This window comes from Sapajus apella, unplaced genomic scaffold (genome assembly GCF_009761245.1).
Source record: "Sapajus apella isolate SASKATOON/1434 unplaced genomic scaffold, GSC_monkey_1.0 scaffold16, whole genome shotgun sequence".
NCBI lineage: Eukaryota > Metazoa > Chordata > Mammalia > Primates > Cebidae > Sapajus > Sapajus apella.
The window spans coordinates 17,119,408-17,138,782 of record NW_022436956.1 but is presented as its reverse complement, the minus strand read 5'-3'; the positions used below and the strand labels follow the sequence as shown (position 1 = coordinate 17,138,782).

Sequence of the window (19,375 nt, the reverse complement as noted above, 5' to 3'; positions counted from 1 at the left end):
CTGTTTTTAGCTGCAAACCTAGCCCAGGGAATGCCATCCATGGCATGGAGTAGGCACTTAATAAACGTGAATGAATGAATGAGTGAATTGATGGATGACAGGTAAATAATCAAAGACAGAATCCTCTATAGCCAATTTCTGATTTATCTGACACTGAAAACAAGGTTCACCCCAAGTCCAATTGGAAAACATGCCAGATTCTATCTGTGGGGTTACTGAAGTGTTTTTATCCCAGAGGGGACTGGGCATGAGGGAGGCACAGGTCTGAGCCTGCCTGGAAACCCTGGTGATAGGAAAGAGGAAGAATTGGGGCAGAGCCAATGTGGCAATCACCCTGAGACATGTCTAACTCCACCTCCCAGCTTGCTGCTCTTACTAACCAGCATGCGGGCAGCAGAGTGAACACGACAGAAAACCCCAACAGTCCTCCCCTGCCCGTGGCTCCCAGAGCACACTCCAGCTTCCTCGTGTAATCCACATGCAATCAGAAACTCTCAAAGGGTAGCAGATGAAAGGAACACTTGAGGAAGAGGGTGAGAGACACAATGGCCCCTGTCCAGGAGTGGGCACCTGTCCAGGAGTGGGCACCTGTCCAGGGGTGGCAGTGATGTCTCCGGTCACAAAATATCCTGCACATCAATCTGGCTGGGCTTCGCCTGCTGGTGCAATTGAGCCAACCAATAAGCTGTCTCAGTTTTTTCCTCTAAATCTGTATGTATGCATTCATTCATTCATTCATTCAGCATGTGTTCCCTGAGCATCTACTATGTACTAGGTACTGACAAGATACCATGGAAGATTCGGAGAATATGCAAAATCTAGACCTTCAATTCTGTGCACTCCGTAGATGGAACCGGAGCAGGCGAAACTGCTTTCCCACATCCCAGGCGGAGCCCGACACTCACTCACCCACTGATGTCCACAAGAAGAGGGCAACTACAGAGCTGAGGTCAGCCACCTCACCTTCAACCCATCTCCACCCTGACATCACCCACAATCACATCTCCAGTCCCCAGAGAGGAGGGTCCTGCCAGGCTGCCGGGAGAACCTGTCTAGACACATAGGAGTCACTTAGAGCTACAGTGGCAGCACGCATCTCTATCCAAATGCAATGAGGGCAGCATGTTGTGCTTTGAAAAGAACTTTCACATCCAAAATCTGCAATCAGTCTAATACAACTCTCTGAGACATTGTAATCCTCATTCTACAGATGAAGAAATTGAGGCTCAGCTGGGCACATGCCTGTAATCCCAGCACTTTGGGAGGCTGAGGTGAGCAGATCACCTGAGGTCAGGAGTTCGAGACCAGCTGGCCAACATGGTGAAACCCTATCTCTACTAAAAAATACAAACATTAGCTGAGCATGGTGGCTCACGCCTGTAATCCCAGCTACTCAGGAGACTGAGGCACGAGAATTGCTTGAGCCTGGGAGGCGGAGGTTGCAGTTAGCTGAGATCACACCACTGCACTCCAGCCCAGGCAAAAGAGTGAGACTCAGTCTCAAGAAGAGAAGGAGGGGAAGGGAGGGGGGGAGGGAAGAGGGAACTTGAGGCTCAAAGAGGTTCATGACTTGGAAAGGGTCATTTAGCCAAGGGCAAAGGGAAACCAGTGGCTATAATTAACTCAGACTTTCAAGAAGACTAAAGTTTCATACCCAATGCTGCTCAGAGAAAAAAACCCTGGAGACCATTAAGGATAGAAAATTGATTTAAAGAGAGAATATTATAAGTGGATCAAGATCTAATCTTATCTGTGGGAGGATACAAGAGAAATTTCAGACTGAAAGTGAGCTCTTCAGAATCATAGACCCTAAGGAAAGAACCTTAGAGGTCTTCTAGGCGACTGGGTTCCCCAATCAACTGAAATCAGATGCAGAACCCCCATACGGCACACAGAGGGAAAAAGAGAGCTGCAAAGTTTGAAAGGACTGTTCCCCCCCCAACCCCACCACCACTTCTGCCCTGCCTCCCTGCTCCTCTGCTGCACCGCTGGGGGGCTCTGTCGAATCCCCCCAAGGTGCTCAGAGCCCTCATCTGACCCTGGCCCTCATCTGCCACAGAAACCTTCACAATCCTGCTCACACTTCTGTTTCTAGAAGCTACAGTTGCTGAAAACAATCTTTCCTTTGCCAGGAGAAAAGACTTCCTGTAACCTTCCCCCTTCCTCCTCTAACTGTCTTGTGCCTTTCTCAGACAGCCACACACCCGAAGCATTCATGCTGCCACTGGTCCTTTCCTCTCTGAACTGCGTCCTCCACGCTGTCTTCAGAGAGAGTTCACGTAGGTCACATGGCATCACCTCCAGTCCCCTAACTGCCCTGGTCACTCTCCCCAGATGCACTTACTCCAGAGTCTCCTGCTGAAACCAGGCCCTGGGACCCATGAAGTCATAAAAATAGCTCTTTGCTCAGTTCCTATGACATACATGACAGGCTCTTTATAAAGCTCCTTCCCATTAACAATAAATAATTTTTGAGTATGAGTATCTACTATGTCATGAACTACCCAGGTTCTATTTTAATAACTAATAATTATTATTACTTTAGTAATTAATTATTATTATTATTTTAATAATTTATTATTATTATTATTTTAATAATTAATAATTAGTAATACTGCTATAAATAATTAGTAAAAGAGCCTTGCCTCTGGTTCACTGCTAGATGTCCAGCACCCAGAAAGGTGCCTTACTAAATGAGTAAACTATTATTACAGTTAACGATTATTGTACTCCTAGCTGCGCATAGTGCTTCATGCCTCTAACCCCAGCACTTTGGGAGGCTGAAGCAGGCAGATCACAAGGTCAGGAGTTTGAAACCAGCCTGGCCAACATGGTGAAACCCCGTGTCTACTAAAAATACAAAAGATCAGCCAGGAGTGGTGGTGGGCGCCTGTAATCGCAGCTAGTCGGGAGGCTGAGGCAGGAGAATCACTTGAACCCGGGAGTCGGAGGTTGCAGTGAGCCAAGATCGCCGCTGCACTCCAGCCTGAGCCATAGATCAAGACTCTGTCTCAAAACAAACAAACAAACACCACAATTACTATACTCTTACCATGTACCTGGCAATGTACTATATGCTGTGCATTTCTGGGGGATTTTAGGAGGGAGATTACTACATCTCTTTTTCTGTCTCTCCCTCTTTTTCACACACACATGAAATCGAAGCTCTTGGTGATTCAATAATTTGCCTAAAGCCTCAGGCCGATGAGTAAATAGGATTCAGACCCAGGCTGCAGGATTCCATGGCCTGTGCTCTGAGCACAGTAAAACACAGCCTCTCCTGGCAAATGAAATCTCAGCAAGGAAAAACTTCATGAAGCACTCAAAGAGTTCTGTGAGTGGGCAGGAAAGTGGTAAAGGAACTTCAGGTTATGCAACTACAAAGTCAGAGATGCAGAGAAGACACTGAAGCACTATTAAAGGCCTATTTATAGGATCCTGAGCTCAGAGTTCACAGGAAAGACATCTCAGAGCCACTGAGACCTGTGCCAGGATATTGGCTGCAGCAGCCACACCGGCCCACCAAGGCTGATTACCGCTGGGGCCTCCAGAACAAACGGGAATGCTCAACCCTGCCCCTGTATGGAACCACAGTGCAGACCCTCCTTGTGCATGTGTGGAGTCCTGCTCCCCATGCCTGTAGGGTAATTGGGGCAGAGGGCACTAATTTTCACTTACTAAACTCCTCTGTATTTCAAACGCCAAGCCAGGCACAGCATATGTGCCATCATTCATTCTCACCAACAACCCTGTGAAGTAAGTCATATTCTCCCCATTTTACAGATGAGAAAAATGAGACTCAGAAAAATTTATTAACTTGCTCAAGACTACGTGGCTGGATTCAGGCCAGTGTGCCTGACTCAGAGCTCAGGAGGAGCAGGATCAAGGGACAACCCCCTTCCGATCAAGGTAGCTGAGATCTTTCATACTGCAAAGACCAACCTAAGGGACCATGAGCAAGTCTGTAAAATCATGCAAGGACCAAATGGGGCTCCCGGGGGCTTGAAAAGGTGCATGGTGCTGAGCAGGTGGAGCGCCTTACCGAACCTTTCTCCCCATCATCCTGTGAAGTCACTTTTATCGTACCCACATTCCAAGGAAGGAAACTGGGTCCAGAGCTGCTGAGTGTCTTGCTCAAAGTCATTCCGCAGATAGAGGAGTCAGATCTTCTAACACCAAAGTTCCTTTTCCCTCCCCACCATTTCCCACCACATTCAAGTTTAAAGAACAATTCAGGACAAGCAAAAGTGAGTACGATTCTTGAAAGGTGGTATAAACTCTGTCTTTGAATTTTTTAAATTAACCTCAGACTGCATCATGGATGGCAGCTCTTCAGTTCAGGTAAATAGCAAAGTTGAGAGAACTCCTCTAAGCTTTAAGCTCCATCAGCCCTTCTCAGGGGCAAACCCGTCAGAGTCCCTGTCAGGCTGGAAGGCCGGACTGTGTGGCGGGACCCCTGTGGCCTGCTCGAGTCCACTCTATTGTCCAGGCATTGTCCTCAGGTGTGCAAAGACGGTGGCACCGCCCTTCCCATCAGACCCTTCCAGGAAGGGAAGGTAGGCTTGGATGAACCCGCCACCCTGGGACAGAAGGAAAGCTGAGCACAGTAGAATTGTTGAGAGTTCAGAAAGGTGGGAGAGAATGGGCTGCTTCCCCTGGGACCAAGAGAATGATCGCAGAGGGATTTGAAGCACTGCAGTAAACAGCGGCACCGCCTGGAAGCAAAGGCCCTCCAGTGGGAGCCAGGGCAGTGTTCAGTTTAATCCAGCCAATGGCATGTAGATACCTCAGTCCTGCCCTGCACATTGTCTCTGGGGAAAGAGCATAACTGCTGTGCCTCAGTTTCTCCATTTGTGAAACAGGGATAGTTACATCTTCACTGCCTCCCGGCCCTACGTGGGGCTAAGAACTACACCCAAACACAAAGGCTGATTCTTTAATGACAGGAGCTGAACAGCAGGCTGGCAGGGGATAATGGCAGGCTACCTGACCCCTTCTGCCCCAGGCCTGCCCTGGAGCCATTATGTGCTGGGATGGGGGCTGAAGTGTTCGGCTCAAATTGCCAACAGGTCAGCACCTATGTTGTTTAGAACAAGGCAAAATGGTTTCTAATGTGGCAGCTGAGGCTGAGGTTAGACGTAAAAAAAAAAAGTGCTGCTCTAAGCATGCCTAACACAAGGCAGCATTTGTGAGGATGCTCCCTAAATTCTCTTTGTGCAAGAGCTTAGATGCCCAACTGCATATGGCCTGGGCTGGTGGCCGTCCTGCCTGGAGACAGAGTAACAGGTGAGATCCCGGGACACTTGGTAGCAGGCACGATCAGTCATCTCTGAGGACCTCCCATGCACTCTGAGCTGCATCACAGCCAGGCTCATGTCAGGAGGCTCACTCCCTCCTTTCCTGCCCCATGATCTTCCAGCCCTCAGCAGCCCTCTCCTCCCCTTACCTGTCATGGCTGAGACATCCAAGAGAGAGAGCCCGGCTTCCAGCAGAGCAAAGGCATCCAGCTGCCTATTCCAGCTGCAAGTGGAGAGGACACAGCTGCTTGCAGTTGGTTTGGGGGAGGGATGTAGGTTCCAGGGTCAGAGAGCAGAGTGAGGCTCCCTCAGAGGAGCTCCCTGAGCATTGTGGCCGGGCCACACTCTGCAAGCTGACTGCAAGCGCCTCTGGGTCTCTTGGCTCACCCAAAGAACTTTCCCCACCCCCTCCCTTGGGTTTTCCCCACTGCTTGTCACTGGCCTCAGCAACCTAGCTGCCACCTGCCCAAGTCTCAGAGGACCTGTTTATCTCATCACCTAGCAACAGCAGCCTCTCTGGCTCTAGGTTTTCATATGAGATCATGGGAAGCCAGGGCCTTGGACTCCAGGGAAGACTGACGCTGCCATAGACAGGAACAGGGTCAGGGGGCCCCTTTTCTGTGCCCCTACTTTTCTCCCTTTGTCCACACTCGGGTCATTCCAGCTCTGCCCCTACTGACTTCTTTCAGAGCAAGCAATGCCAAGTCAGCGTTGCAGGGAGAAAGAGAGAAATCAGGCCCCAGGGACAGGCCGCTTGGCAAGGGAGGCAGACAGGAGCTGGCCGAGCTTTCTGTGCCTTTGGCCTCCTTAAGCTGCTGCCTCTTCTCCCCCTCCTTATTAGCCTGGTGGGCTTGTCTGTTTCATCGTGAGGGTATTAACCCTTTCATCCCATCTCTGAAAGATAGTTCCCAATTACCCAAAGGGACCTTGAGGTTCAGAGACATTGAGGGGTGTGCCCAAAGCCACACAACAAGACAGAAGACAAGGCAAGGTAAGAACCCATACTCCCCAGGCTGGTGGCTTCTCTGCAGCCACTTAATCTTCACTCCATTGAAAAATAAGAGCTGCCTTGTATCTGGCTTCATCATCTCTGAGCTAAAAAGGAAGCGGGCCCTAAGATGTCCATCCTATTTTTGGAGCTGAGCTAAGCCCAACCAGGAGGTTCCCCATGATCTAAAGCAGTGGTAGGGGTGGCGAATAGGAATAAAGGAAGGAGAGGCAGGTGAGAAGGGTGGAAACTTAATGGAAGAAAGGGAAGAATGAATGCTAATATCAATAAAACCCCTCCTAGGAACCAAGCCCTGCAATAGGCCCCTTTCCCAACATGTTCTTTGAGGGAGGTCTCCTGACCCCACTCATGGATGATATGGCAGAACCTAGAACTGAGCAAAGTCACTCTGCCTTCAGACCAAGGAAGAGCTGGGGAGATGCTGGGGGCAATCTGCGTGAAGATTTCATGCTGATTATATCCAGCAAGGCTGCATTGCAAAGGAGGAGTAATTTAAAAGGACCCAGCACCAGCTAATGACTGTTACCCAGATGAGTTTCTGAAACCGTGGGGAAATGAAACTAGCAGTCCGTGAAGTCCAGAAACTGGGCCCAAGGGGCTAGATCTGTTTCTTACTTGCTCCGAAGCCATAGCAGCTGCAGCTGCCTCTTCTGTAAAATGAGGATAATTTCTCAGGGTTGTTCCATGGATTATATAGGACAGCATTTATGAAAGAAGGACATCGTAAATTATATTATAATATCCAACTGCGGTAACTAATGGTTCTGCCTGCACATTTGTGTCTTGGATTAATGACTTCCTGCTGCCGGAAACAAACCGAGAAGCAGGAAAAGAAGATTCTCTGAGTTGATCAGGCAATGACAAGTTTTCTAGGGATTGAAACCCATCCACTTCCGCCTCCCCACCTCACCACCGCCCCGCTGCCTGGGCTCTGGGGGCCTGGGCATTCTTGCGCTTCCACTGTACTCCAGACAGCAGGAGCTTCATTCCCGGATGAACCCGCGATCAGACACTGGCTGGGCTGGACCCATGAGTCAGAGCTCTATGGAAGACTGAATCAACAGAGCAGTCAGGCCAGGCCCAGCCAGTGGCCAAAACAGAAAGGGAAAGGCCAATGCCTTTGCCTGGTCTGGGCTGGGTGTGGGCTGTAACAATTGTAGCCAGAAGCTGAGTTCAAGCTGGGGATAAATAAATACATCTCCAGCAGAGCAGAAGGAAGCGCATGTGTTGTTTTGTGATGTCTCAATTTCCTCCTTCCTTCTATTAACTCCAGGTTAAGACAATTCTATCTGGCCTCTGTTTTCTCATCTGAAAATAAGGAAGTTGCCTTGTTTCAGCTTTGCATCTTATAGTCATGACAGGGACCCATCATGGTGATGGGGTCTGCCTGGATCTCTGACTCTTACCTGGTACCCACATCTCTCGGCCCCATTCTGTCCTTTCCTTAGCTCCAGATTGTTGCTTCTGGGCTCAGAGGAGATGCAGCTGGCCATAAGTCCCTATTTCTATCCTGCTCAGGGATGTCATTGATGTTGATGTTCCCCAATGAACACTCACAGGCCTACTAAAATGCACCTACCTCCTCCCTGCCCATCAGCCCAGTATTCGTGACCTTCTGCATCTTCTCTTCCAGAAGGGTATCTGTCCATCATCTCTGATGTCTGTGCGTCAGAGATGTTTGCCAAAGAGCTTCAAGAAAATCCAAAGAATGAGCCACTCACGGAAAAACTCAGGCATGGTGAGGACATGAGTTTGACCTCCTCAAGCCACCCAGCATAGCCTGGTGATGGCTTTTCTATGTTCTCTTTGAGTCTTGGGTGCATAGCACTGGGGGAACTAGGATCTTTGTTTCATGGCTTTTTCACTTTTGTTCCTTGCAGGGTGCATTTGTAATAATCCTCCATAAACCCACCATTCCCAACAAAAGCTAGGACTTAATAGTAACCTACCTCTAGCCATGAGATTCCCACTCCTGCACACACATATCTGTCCCCCTCCTGAGGTGGGTAGGGGAAGTGTCTTGTGTTTATTAATTCAACAAATATTGGCTGTACATATTTCATAGACCAGAGACTATGTAGAAGTTACCCACCCAGGTAAGTTCATCCCAAACCCCATGTTCATCATTCCCTTGCTTCTCTATGGAAAAGAGCCTGTGCTTCCTTTTTCCCATAATATTACATTCTAATACCATCCATATTATTTTGTTTCCCTATAGTTCATTTGTGTTGACTGCAGCCTAATATGTCATTGTGTGAATATACTGGTCAGCTTCATAAAGACTGACATGAGATTCAGTCTTCAAACTGAGATATAATCATTAATTCTTTCATCCAACAAATATTTTTTCAACACTCATTATGCACAGTGCATTGTAGGAGACATCAGGGAAGCCATGGTTAACAAGATAGTCACAGTCCCTGTCGTTGTAGTTTATGGTTTTGCTTTAGTTTATTCTTTTTCTCTCTCTCTCTCTTTTGGTTTCAAACAGGCGTGGAATTTTTTCCCACAAATACTACTCAGTTAATAGCAATTGAAAACATATGAAGGGCCAGGCATGGTGGCTCACACCTGCAATCCCAGCACTTTGGGAGGCTGAGGTGGGCAGATCATTTGAGTCCAGGAGTTCAAGACCAGCCTGGGCAGTACAGTGAGACTTCATCACTGCAAAAAATTTAAAAATGAAAAATAGCTGGGCTTGGTGGTACATTCCAGTAGTCCCAGCTACTGGGGAGGCTGAGGTGGGAGGAGAGCTTGAGCCCAGGAGGCACAAGTTGCAATGAGCTGAAATCACAACATTGCACTCCAGCCTGGGTGACAGAATGAGACTCTGTCTCTCTCTCTCTCTCTCTCTCTCATACACGCACACACACACATACAAAATTAGCCACTGTTTAGTTCAGTGATAAGGACTCCAAGGCCCCAGAAAGTGCAGAATATAAGCTTCCTTTGTGCCTCAGCTTCTAGCACAATTCCGGGTCCATCAAAGGTGTTCGTGAATATTTGTCAAATTACCAATAAGCAAAAGAAACTGGCCCTACCTACCTCAATGAATGCAGGCATGCATGCACAGGTAGACTAAGTGGAAAAGAATGAATTGACAGGAAAGGGCCCACTTCCCTGCTCCACCAGCCTCTCCTCTAGCCTCTCACAGCTCAGCAAGCACCCTCTCACCTACGTACCTAAAACCCAAGAACACCCAATCTCTCGGCAAAGCCTATTGCCTGTATCTTTCAAACACCTGTGGCGTCTTTTAACCACCAACTTCCCTCTCCTCATGTCCTCACCTTGCTCCAGCCATGCCCATCTCTATTCACTTCCTCCAACCCCTCAAGCTGGTTCCTTCCTACTTGGCTCCTTCTTGTCACCTCCTCTACGGAGGCCAGCGAGATCCTCCCTAACCATCCTGAGCCCCTTCCTAGAGCTCCCATTCTCAGTCTCCATCCAGGTTCTGTCTCCTCTCACCCTGGACTTCTCTCGGCACAGCACCTACCCCTTTCTGATCTTTTCTGGTGTATCTGTATATGGCCTGTCCTCCCCTAACCCCAACCCTCCTCTCCACCAGGAAGCAAGCTTCTCAGGGACAGACCCTCGCCATTTTGTTTGGGCACTTTTTCCCCATCTGGCTGTGATGATTTCTTATCTGTCTTTGAATCCTGCCTGGTACAATGTAGATGCTTCACAAGCTTTTGTTTAGTTTAATAATTAATTCTTTAATGTTTCCCATCCTGGTTGGCAGACAACTGATATGGAGACTTTTTACCCTTGACTTGGCAAGTTAGATGAAAGGCCTTTGTAAACTGTTACGTGCCAGTTGGGTGTGAATTACTGTTGATATTATTGTAACTGGACTCTAGCCACAACAAGGCAGAGTTGCCCGATTGGGTCTTGTCTTCAGCCTGGAAACAGTCTCCTCCACCCAGCCCTGGTGATAGTGGAGGAGAGAGGGCTGGGAATGAACTACAATGCAGAGCTCAACGTTCAGTCCCGTTCACAGTCATTTATTAAGTCCTTACTAGGGTACTAGCCTGGTGCTAAACACCACAGGTACAAAGGCAATGAGAAAGTCATTATGTGACAATTAAAAATAAAATGTTAAATTTAAAAAGCAACCAGAAAGAAAGAAAAAAGAAAAGGAGACACTGACCACCCTACGGAAGAAGTACTGTGATAAACACTGCAGAGGTGCAGAGGATGGGTGGAACCGCCCAAGGAGTTCACCTTGCCTGCTGCTGAGACAGAACCGATTCCTCAAGACAGGGGAATTGCAATAGAGAAAGAGTAATTCACACAGAGCCAGCTGTGCAGGAGGCTGGAGTTTTATTACTACTTAAATCAGTATCCCTGAGCATTCAGGGAGCAGAGTTTATAAGGTTAATTTGGTGGGCGGGGGGAAGCCAGTGAGCCGGGAGGCTGACTGGTGAGGAATGAAATCACGGGGAGTTGGAGAGATCTTCTTGCACTGAGTCTGTTCCTGGGTCGGGGTCACAAGATCGGATGAGCCAGTTTATTGATCTGGATGGTGCCAGCTGACCCATCAAGTGCAGGGTCTGCAAAATATCTCAAGCACTGATCTTAGGAGCAGTTTGGGGAGGGTCAGAATCTTGTAGCCTCCAGCTGCATGACTCCTAAACCACAATCTCTCATCTTGTGGCTAATGTTACAGTCTAGTCCCCAGCCAAGAAGGAGGTCTGCTTTGGGAAAGGGCTGTCACTGACTTTATTTAAACAATAAACTAAGGAACGAAGACAGCTTGGAGGTTAGAAGCAAGATGGAGTTGGCTGAGTTAGATCTCTTTCACTGTCTCCATCATCATTTTGCAAAGGCAGTTTCGATGGGAAGGCAGACGAAAGGAAGTCCCCATGTGAGAGCCCAGCATTTCCCACCAGATAACTCATGTAATCCTCATAGTAGTCTTTTGAGGCCCGTTTTATTGTCCCCACTCTATAGAGGGTAAGCCTGGAGCTCAGAGAGGTGAAGGATCTTGCCTGAAAGCACACAGTTAACAAGAGGCAGGGCTTGTATTCTGACTCGGCCCTTGCAGACTGCAGAGCCTGGCTGTGTGCTATACCACTCAGCTGCCCATGGCCTAGAGGCACCCAAGGGCAAGGCTGAGCATGTTCCTCCAGCAGGCTACAGGTTCAAGTTCAAGGGGAAAAGAAAGAGCTTCTCCCAATTGCTGTGTCCACTATGTTTAGCCATGGAGCAGGCAATGCCCAGTGACCCTCCCTCCATATCTAATCTGGGTCACCCACCAGGGATTAAAAGAGGCCCTCTCACTCCCAAGAGGAGCAGAAAAAATCTCCAGCCGGAAATGTACAAGGTCCTGTCACTCCTCCAACCGCCACCAAGGCGGGTCATGACCTCAGCACCATAGGGCAGGCAAGTCCCTGGATGGAGACCCAGACCACAGGCAGGGCAGCTGCCTTCATCTAGCCCAGGAGTCCAAAACCAGACCAGACCTGGAAAATGAAGAAAGAGAAGGAAGCTTTCTGGGAGGCCTGAGTGAGTGAGGGGTGGGATCGGAGGTCGTGAACCTGGACAGCACCCTGCCTTTAACCTCTGCCTGGCAGCAAGGGTGTACGTGTACTTTGTATGCAAGCCTTTGTGTCAGAGGCTCCTGCAGGTGACTCTATGTGTCTGTGTGTGTGCTGAGTGTGTTGTACCCGAGCGAGTCAAGGAATGCACCACACTCTGAGAATGAATTATGAGTCCTTTATTAAGCCGGCGACCGAGAGTGGCTAACGTCCAAAATTCTCTCAGCCCCAAAGAAAAAGTTAGGTGATCTTTTATACACTAGTTTTAACAGGAAGGGGGGAACCTAGCTGAAACAAAGTTTTCACAAGGGCAGGGTAAGCAAAGAGTTAAAAAGAAAAACTGATACCTAAGAAATAAAACAGTGCCAGTGTGAGGGGTACAGCTGTCATGAAAGACATACAACGTAGAGACAAGGCGGGCTCTGGGCGCTCACTGCAGCTGCGTTTCCAGGCTCCGCGGGTACCACTGTACTCGGCCTCTTATCAACAAAGGCATTTCTGGGTGCCCAGAGTCAGCCTGACCTTGCTTTATACTATAGTTACATACTTGATGGGGAGAAGGTTACTAAAATGCAGAAGCCAAGATGGAGTCTGTTCAGCTCAAAAAGGCTAACATAAAACCTGAACAACTTTTAGTCAGGGAAAGGAGAGTTCGTTTCAGCTGGCAAAAAGCAGGGTATCACAAATGCACACATGAAGTGGTGTGAGTAGAAATGCCTTTGCATGTATTTGTGCACATGCGTCGATGGTGGCCTAAGACCAGCATCTAAGATCACCTAAGACCACCACTCAGAAATATCATAGTGTTGGTAGCATATATGTAGTAAGGCGCTCAGATCTAAACTCTACCACCCGGTGAACATCTGCACATATAAACACCCATGTAACCAACGCCGAGAACAAGAAGCGGAAGTTGTCCAGTGTTCCAGAAGACCGCACTGTGCTCCTTCCAGTCACTAATTGCCCCTCCCCAATGATAACTACTATTCCGACCTCTAGCACTATAGATTAACTTTGCCTTTTAAACTTTATATAAACGGAATCGTACTTTTTGTGGCTAGCTTCTATCCTTCATCATTGTGTTTGTGGAATTCAACCATGTCATTGTCTTTAGCACCAGTTTATTCTTGTCTATTGCTGAGTTATGTGGTATGAAAATACCACAATTTTGTCTACTCTACCAGTGACTGACATTTGAGTTTTTCCAATGTTTAGCTATTGTGAATGAAGCAACTATAATTTTTCATGTGCAGATATTTTTTTTTTTTTTGCTAGACATTTGTATTCATTTGGCTATACCCTGGAGCTGAATTGCTGGGCCACAGATCATAGGATTATAAAATAGTTGTATGTTTAGCAATAGTGAATTCAGCCAAACCATTTTCCAAAGGATTTGTACCAATTTACACTCCCACCAACAAGGTCTGAGAGCTCCTGTTGCCCCACATTCTCCACACGGAATTGTAAATCTTTTTTTTTAATTATTATTATTTTTTAATTGCATTTTAGGTTTTGGGGTACATGTGAAGAACATGCAAGATTGTTGCATAGGTACACACCTGGCAGTGTGACTTGCTGCCTTCCTCCCCTTCACCTATATCTGGCATTTCTCCCCATGCTATCTCTCCCCACCTCCCCAATCCCCACAGTGCCTCCCCTACTTCCCCCCGCAACAGACCCCAGTGTGTAGTGCTCCCCTCCCTGTGTCCATGTGTTCTCATTGTTCAACACCCGCCTATGAGTGAGAAAATGCGGTGTTTGATTTTCTGCTCTTGTGTTAGTTTGCTGAGAATGATGGTTTCCAGGTTCATCCATGTCCCTACAAAGGACACGAACTCATCATTTTTGATGGCTGCATAATATTCCATGGTGTATATGTGCCACATTTTCCCTATCCAGTCTATCGTCGATGGGCATTTGGGTTGGTTCCAGGTCTTTGCTATTGTAAACAGTGCTGCAATGAACATTCGTGTGCACGTGTCCTTATAGTTTAACGAGTTATAATCCTTTGGATATATACCCAGTAATGGGATTGCTTGGTCAAATGGAATTTCTATTTCTAGGTCCTTAAGGAATTGCCACACTGTCTTCCACAATGGTTGAACTAATTTACACTCCCACCAACAGTGTAAAAGTGTTCCTATTTCTCCACATCCTCTCCAGCATCTGTTGTCTCTAGATTATTTAATGATCACCATTCTAACTGGGGAGAGATGGTATCTCAGTGTAGTTTTGATTTGCATTTCTCTAATGACCAGTGATGATGAGCATTTTTTCATATGTTTGTAGCGCAAAAAAGGATGAAAACACCCAAAACCAGAACACCTCTCCTACTACAAGGGATAGAAGTCTTTTTAATTTTAGCGATTTAGTGTTTATGTAGAGATATTTTATCGTGGTTTGAATTTGCATTTGTCTGATAAGCAATGATATTAAGCATTTTTTGGTACTTATCGGCCAGTTGGGCATTCCCTTTTGTAAAATGTCTATTCAAGTTTTTACAGAAATACAATGTTACTGTATTTTACAGAAACACAGTAAAAATAGACAAATTATTGACAAAAACAGACAGTGGAGCAGAATCATCTTGAGGAATTCAGCAATTTACGCAACAAACCGGCAACCAGTTGCTTCTACAATTGCTAACCAGTTGCTACAATTAGTAAACTAATTGAAACAAATCAAGTAGGTGCATGACTGAATGTTTCCTGTTGAACCAGGTATTTGGATAACACAGAGACCACCAACTTAGACTCAGGGAGAAGGGAATGCAGACAAGACCCAAGAACCTCCCCTAGGCAGCTAGCTCCAGCCTGAGAGGTTCCCGCCTCAACTCACCGACTGTTTTTCCTTCATTTACAGGATCCTGACAGTGATCAGCCTCTGAACAGCCTCGGTAAGTAAGTTCAGGTCCAGCCTTCATTAGTCCACCTTAGCCTCTGAGTTTCAGTTACCAACTCGATCCTAAGCCACTCTTGCCTGGCCCTCACCACTGCCACCAAAGTGCTAACTGCTATGGGTGACATCCAGCCACCCATCCATCCATCATTCAGCAAACATTCCAGGATTCATTCTAGAAGTAGGAGGTCTGGTCTCTGGGGAAACAGGACCAACAAACCTAAAATCCCCAAAGCAATGATTCTCCAATTCATCCATTCAATTACTCTTACCCTTTTAGTAAAACTATAAGTAGCTGCCATGTGCCAGGCCCTGGGCTGGATGCTGGGCGATCACAGTAATTAAGACAGCTGAAGTCTCTGTTCTCATGGAGTTCACAATGGCACCATGCCGCCAAGGAACAAGCTGGCCAGAGGCATTTTCATGAAAAATGGCAGTGCTTGCCTGACTTCCAGGGGAAGAAAAATAAGTTAATAAATAGAACAATCCCAAATTTAAGGAGATATTTTTCTTCCATTACAGTTTCTTAAACCATTGATATCTACTCCTGATAGCCTGCTGGATCGGCAAAACAAATGATCAAGGAACACATTAATATGAACAGATCAATAAGAAAATGGCCAATCCTGCTTACTTTGACAGGTTATTTATTTCCCAGTTCTGGGTCATGAGTTAATGATGACCACAACCGAAGTAATCTTTAGCAACTAAAATGGTGCCTAGTTTATACTTTGGAATTTAAAAGAAGAGTAAAGCCACAGTGTCCCCAAAGAACATCAGGGCACCTACTGCTCCACCACCTGAGCAAGCCTGAGAACTCTCAAACCAGGAAACAGGCTGAGTTTGCTCGAGGACCGGGGATTGACCATGCCTATGCAGAACTGGGGGTTGGTGGAAGTCCGTGTGGCTCAGAGAGAGAGGCCAAATTACACTGGCTTTGAAAGATGTAAGCCAGATGTGGAAGTCTCTCGTAGGCTCTGGAGTGGGAAGTGGCAGGATGAAAGCAAGCTTTTAGGAAGCTCTGTCTAGCAGCAGTGGGCAGGACAGGCTGGAGGGAGGAGCAACAGCCGGCAAGGAGGCTGTGCATAGCTCACTGGCTTCGTTAACTTAAACTAGCTATGAAAACTCTTCCCTTCCTGGTGAGGAAAGTGGATGGTCCCTGAGAATGTCTGGCCCTGGACAATGGGTCACTCACTCTCTGAGAAAACAAACTGATCTCATGTTCCCAGAGATAGGTGCTCAATAAATAAATCACACGTGAATTCATGAATGAAATGTCATCATGGCCACGGCCACAGGAAAGAGGACAATTCTGAAGACTGACTGCTGGAGCTTTAAAAACCACAGCAGCAAACAGGACTGATAAGCTACTTTGTGCCAGGTCATAGCTGATAGGCAATACCGCTTCCAGTCCACTTCCCCACCGCCTGGCCTCTGTCTGAAGTTAAAACTCTTCTGGGGAAACAAAGTGTTGTAAGCTTTTCTTTGTCAACAGATTCATAAATACTGGCATTCATTGGGTGCCAATCTCTGGCAGGATGCCATTCTCTGCTTTTGAAGAGCTGAGGAAAGAAATAGAGACAGACGTGTGATTAGCCATCATTCAAGGCAGAATAACACGTGACCTGTAAGAAAGGTAGAAGGGGCTGGGCATGGTGGTTCACACCTGTAATCCCAGCACTTAAGGAGAACAAGACACGTGGATCGCTTGTGCCCAGGAGTCTGAGACCAGTCTGGGTAACATGGCAAAACTGCATCTCTACAAAAAATATGAAAGTTAACTGGGTGTGGTGGCACATGCCTATAGTCTCAGCTACTTGGATGGCTAAGGTAAGAGGATGGCTTGAGCCCAGGAGTTGGAGGTTGCAGTGAGCCAAGATCATGCCACTGCCACTGCACTCCGGCCTGGGTGTCAGATTCCATGAAAGAAAGAGAGAGAGAAAGAGAGAGAGAGGTGAAAGAAAGAAAAGAAGGTAGGTAGTAGAAGGGATGTGCTTAAGAGAACAGAGCCAAGAACAATTCATTTGCTCATGCGACAAATATTTGTTGAGCAATTGCTATGGACCAAGCACTGTTCTAGGCATGAGGGACTCAGCAGTGAGCAAAACAGACAAGTTATATCTTCAACTAGTCTTCATTTCATGGAGGGGCGGGAGGAGACAGAGAATATACAAAATATGTCAAATATAGCATATGTTAGAGGTGAGACATGCTTTGGAAGAAAAGAAAGCAAGGAAGGAGGACAGGAAAGGTTGGAAGGCTGCATTTAAAACAGGGAGATTCAGGAAGGCCTCACTGTGGAGGTGATAGTGAAAAAAAGACTAGGAGGAGGAGAGGGAGCCTGCTACGTGAAGGTGAGGGCGGGAGAGCTGGTCCGCTACTTTCCAGGGTTTCCAGAATTCTTGTCCCAGCTCCGCCAGGGGAGAAGTCCCCATGGCACCTCCACAGTTTATTTCCCACAAGGAGACCTAAAAGAATGCATCTCTGACACTTACTGTTATTAATTTTACCTATGTTTTCCCTTTCCCAAGTTCCTTCTCCTTGAAATAACCATGTGCAATGGAGAATGTAGTTATTATTGCCTCTGTTCTAGACAGCAATAAGCTCCTGACTGGTCTCCCTGACCCCAGGCGCTTCTGTTCCAATCCACCTCCTTCCTGATGAACGATCCATCCACCTTCCCTTTTTTTTTTTTTTTTTTTTGAGACAGCGTCTTGCTCTTGTCACCCAGGCTGGAGTACAATGCCGTGATCTCAGCTCACTTCAACCTCCTCCTCCTGGGTTCAAAGCAATTCTCCTTCCTCAGCCTACCGAGTAGCCGGGATTACAGGCATGTGCCACCATACCTAGCTAATTTTTGTATTTTTAGTTGAGACAGGGTTTCACCATATTGGTCAGGCTAGTCTTGAACTCCTGACCTCAAGTGATCTGCCCACCTCGGCCTCCTAAGGTGCTGGGATTACAGGTGTGAGCCACCATGCCTGGCCAGATTCCTCTTTCTAAAATTAATTTGATCCTATCTCTCCACTGCTCGAAAACTTTCAATGGCTCCTTACTGCCTTCAGGATAAAACCCAGACTTCTTAACATGGTGTTTAAGAGTCTCCACAGCTGCCTTCACTCATCCTGCCTTCCACCTTGCCTTTACTCCCTGGTACCCCAGGCACACCACGCAGCTCCATGCCTCTGCCTGAGCTGGGCCAGTGCCTACCTCCCCACCTGCATTTAAGTGCCACCTTAAATGCAACCCAGTCTACCTTTGAAGGTGTCTCTATTGTAACATATATTATCTTCCACCTGGCTCTTCCCCCAGATGGTAATCTCCTTAAAAATAAGTACCAGGCTGGGGACTTGCTGTTTGTGGGACTGAGAATGCATTCATTCACAAGTATGTATTAAGCCTCTACTAAGCCCACACTGTGCTGGAGGCCCTTGCCCACCTGGAGCTTAATGTTTAATCAAAAGCTAAGTCAGGAGGTCAGGAAAAGGATAAATAGTAGCACAGTGAATAGGTACATGCCCCAGGGGCTCAGGCCTCTCCCCGGCAGGAGAGGGTCAGACAGAACCCAGAAATGTCCTAGGACAGGCTCAGACAAGACAAGGGGGAGGCAGCCTGACCTGGGGGCTCCTTTGAAGGGCACTTGTGAAAGCTGGGTCAGCTAAGACTAGTCTGCAGGAATAACCCCCTAGCATTAACCAAAACTGTCCTTAAGGCATTCCTGACACCCGCCAGAGGGCAAGTGGGGATCTTGGCTTGGGGGGATCACCAAGTGCTGACTGCATGCTCTTCCCCTCTGCCCCCCATGTCCTTTCAGATGTCAACCCTCTGCGCAAATCCCGTACCCCCATGGAGACCTTCAGAAAGGTGGGGATCCCCATCATCATGGCACTGCTGAGCCTGGCGAGTATCATCATTGTGATTGTCCTCAGTAAGTGACAGCCCCCACCCGACTTTCACCCTCTAAGTAAATGACAGGGCCCACTCCCCGCAACCCCGCACTCACTCCCTGAATAAGTGACAGTCCCCCACCCCTCCCTCACCCCCTCAGTAAGTGGCAGCCCCACCCCTACCCTCATCACTTCAGTAAGTGGCAGCCCTACTTGTCTTTCACCCCCTCAGTAAGTGGCAGGCCCCACTCCCACAGTCAGGGGCAGATGATATGCATAAAGCTTTGCAGAAAAAAAACTGTTGGCATAATAAAAAGGAATTTCAGAGGCTGGGTGCGGTGACTCATGCTTGTAATCCCAGCACTTTGGGAGGCCTAAGCGGGCAGATCACGAGGTCAAGAGTTCAGGACCAGCCTGGCCAACACAGTGAAACCCCATCTCTACTACAAACACAAAAATTAGCTGGGGTGGTGATGGATGCCTGTAATCCCAGCTGCTTGGGAGGCTGAGGCAGGAGAATTGCTTGAACCCAGGAGGCGGAGGTTGAAGTGAGCCAAGATCACACCACTGCAGTCTAGCCTGGGCAACACAGCCAGACTCTGTCTAAAAAAGAAAAAGGAATTTGAGGAGGAAAAAAAGAGAAAGAGAGAGAGAAAAAAATAGAAAGAAGAAAGAAAAGAAAGAAAGAAAGAAGAAAGAAAGAAAGAAAGAAAGAAAGAAAGAAAGAAAGAAAGAAAGAAAGAAAGA

At 47.4% G+C, this 19,375-nt stretch overlaps 2 protein-coding genes across 9 annotated transcripts in view; one reads left to right on the top strand and one right to left on the bottom strand.

Moving 5' to 3' along the window:
• SMIM35 (small integral membrane protein 35) overlaps nt 1-7,136 on the bottom strand; it is a 76,879-nt gene extending 69,743 nt beyond the window's left edge. The window contains exon 1 of the mRNA XM_032285366.1: nt 5,447-7,136. The gene's annotated coding sequence lies outside the window, so the exon portion shown is untranslated. The remainder of the gene's footprint in view (nt 1-5,446) is intronic.
• TMPRSS4 (transmembrane serine protease 4) overlaps nt 1-19,375 on the top strand; it is a 45,008-nt gene that overhangs the window by 4,001 nt on the left and 21,632 nt on the right. For 7 of the 8 annotated variants that reach the window (XR_004270887.1, XM_032285361.1, XM_032285357.1 and 4 more), the window contains exons 2-3: nt 14,706-14,739; nt 18,556-18,669. Coding sequence is in view for 7 of the 8 variants with exons in the window: in XM_032285361.1 (XP_032141252.1) it covers nt 14,706-14,739; nt 18,556-18,669 (148 nt within the window). In the remaining variant the exon portion in view is untranslated. Of the gene's footprint in view, nt 1-3,969; nt 4,248-14,705; nt 14,740-18,555; nt 18,670-19,375 lie in introns of those variants that run through there. The other variant, XM_032285363.1, reaches the window with a different exon arrangement.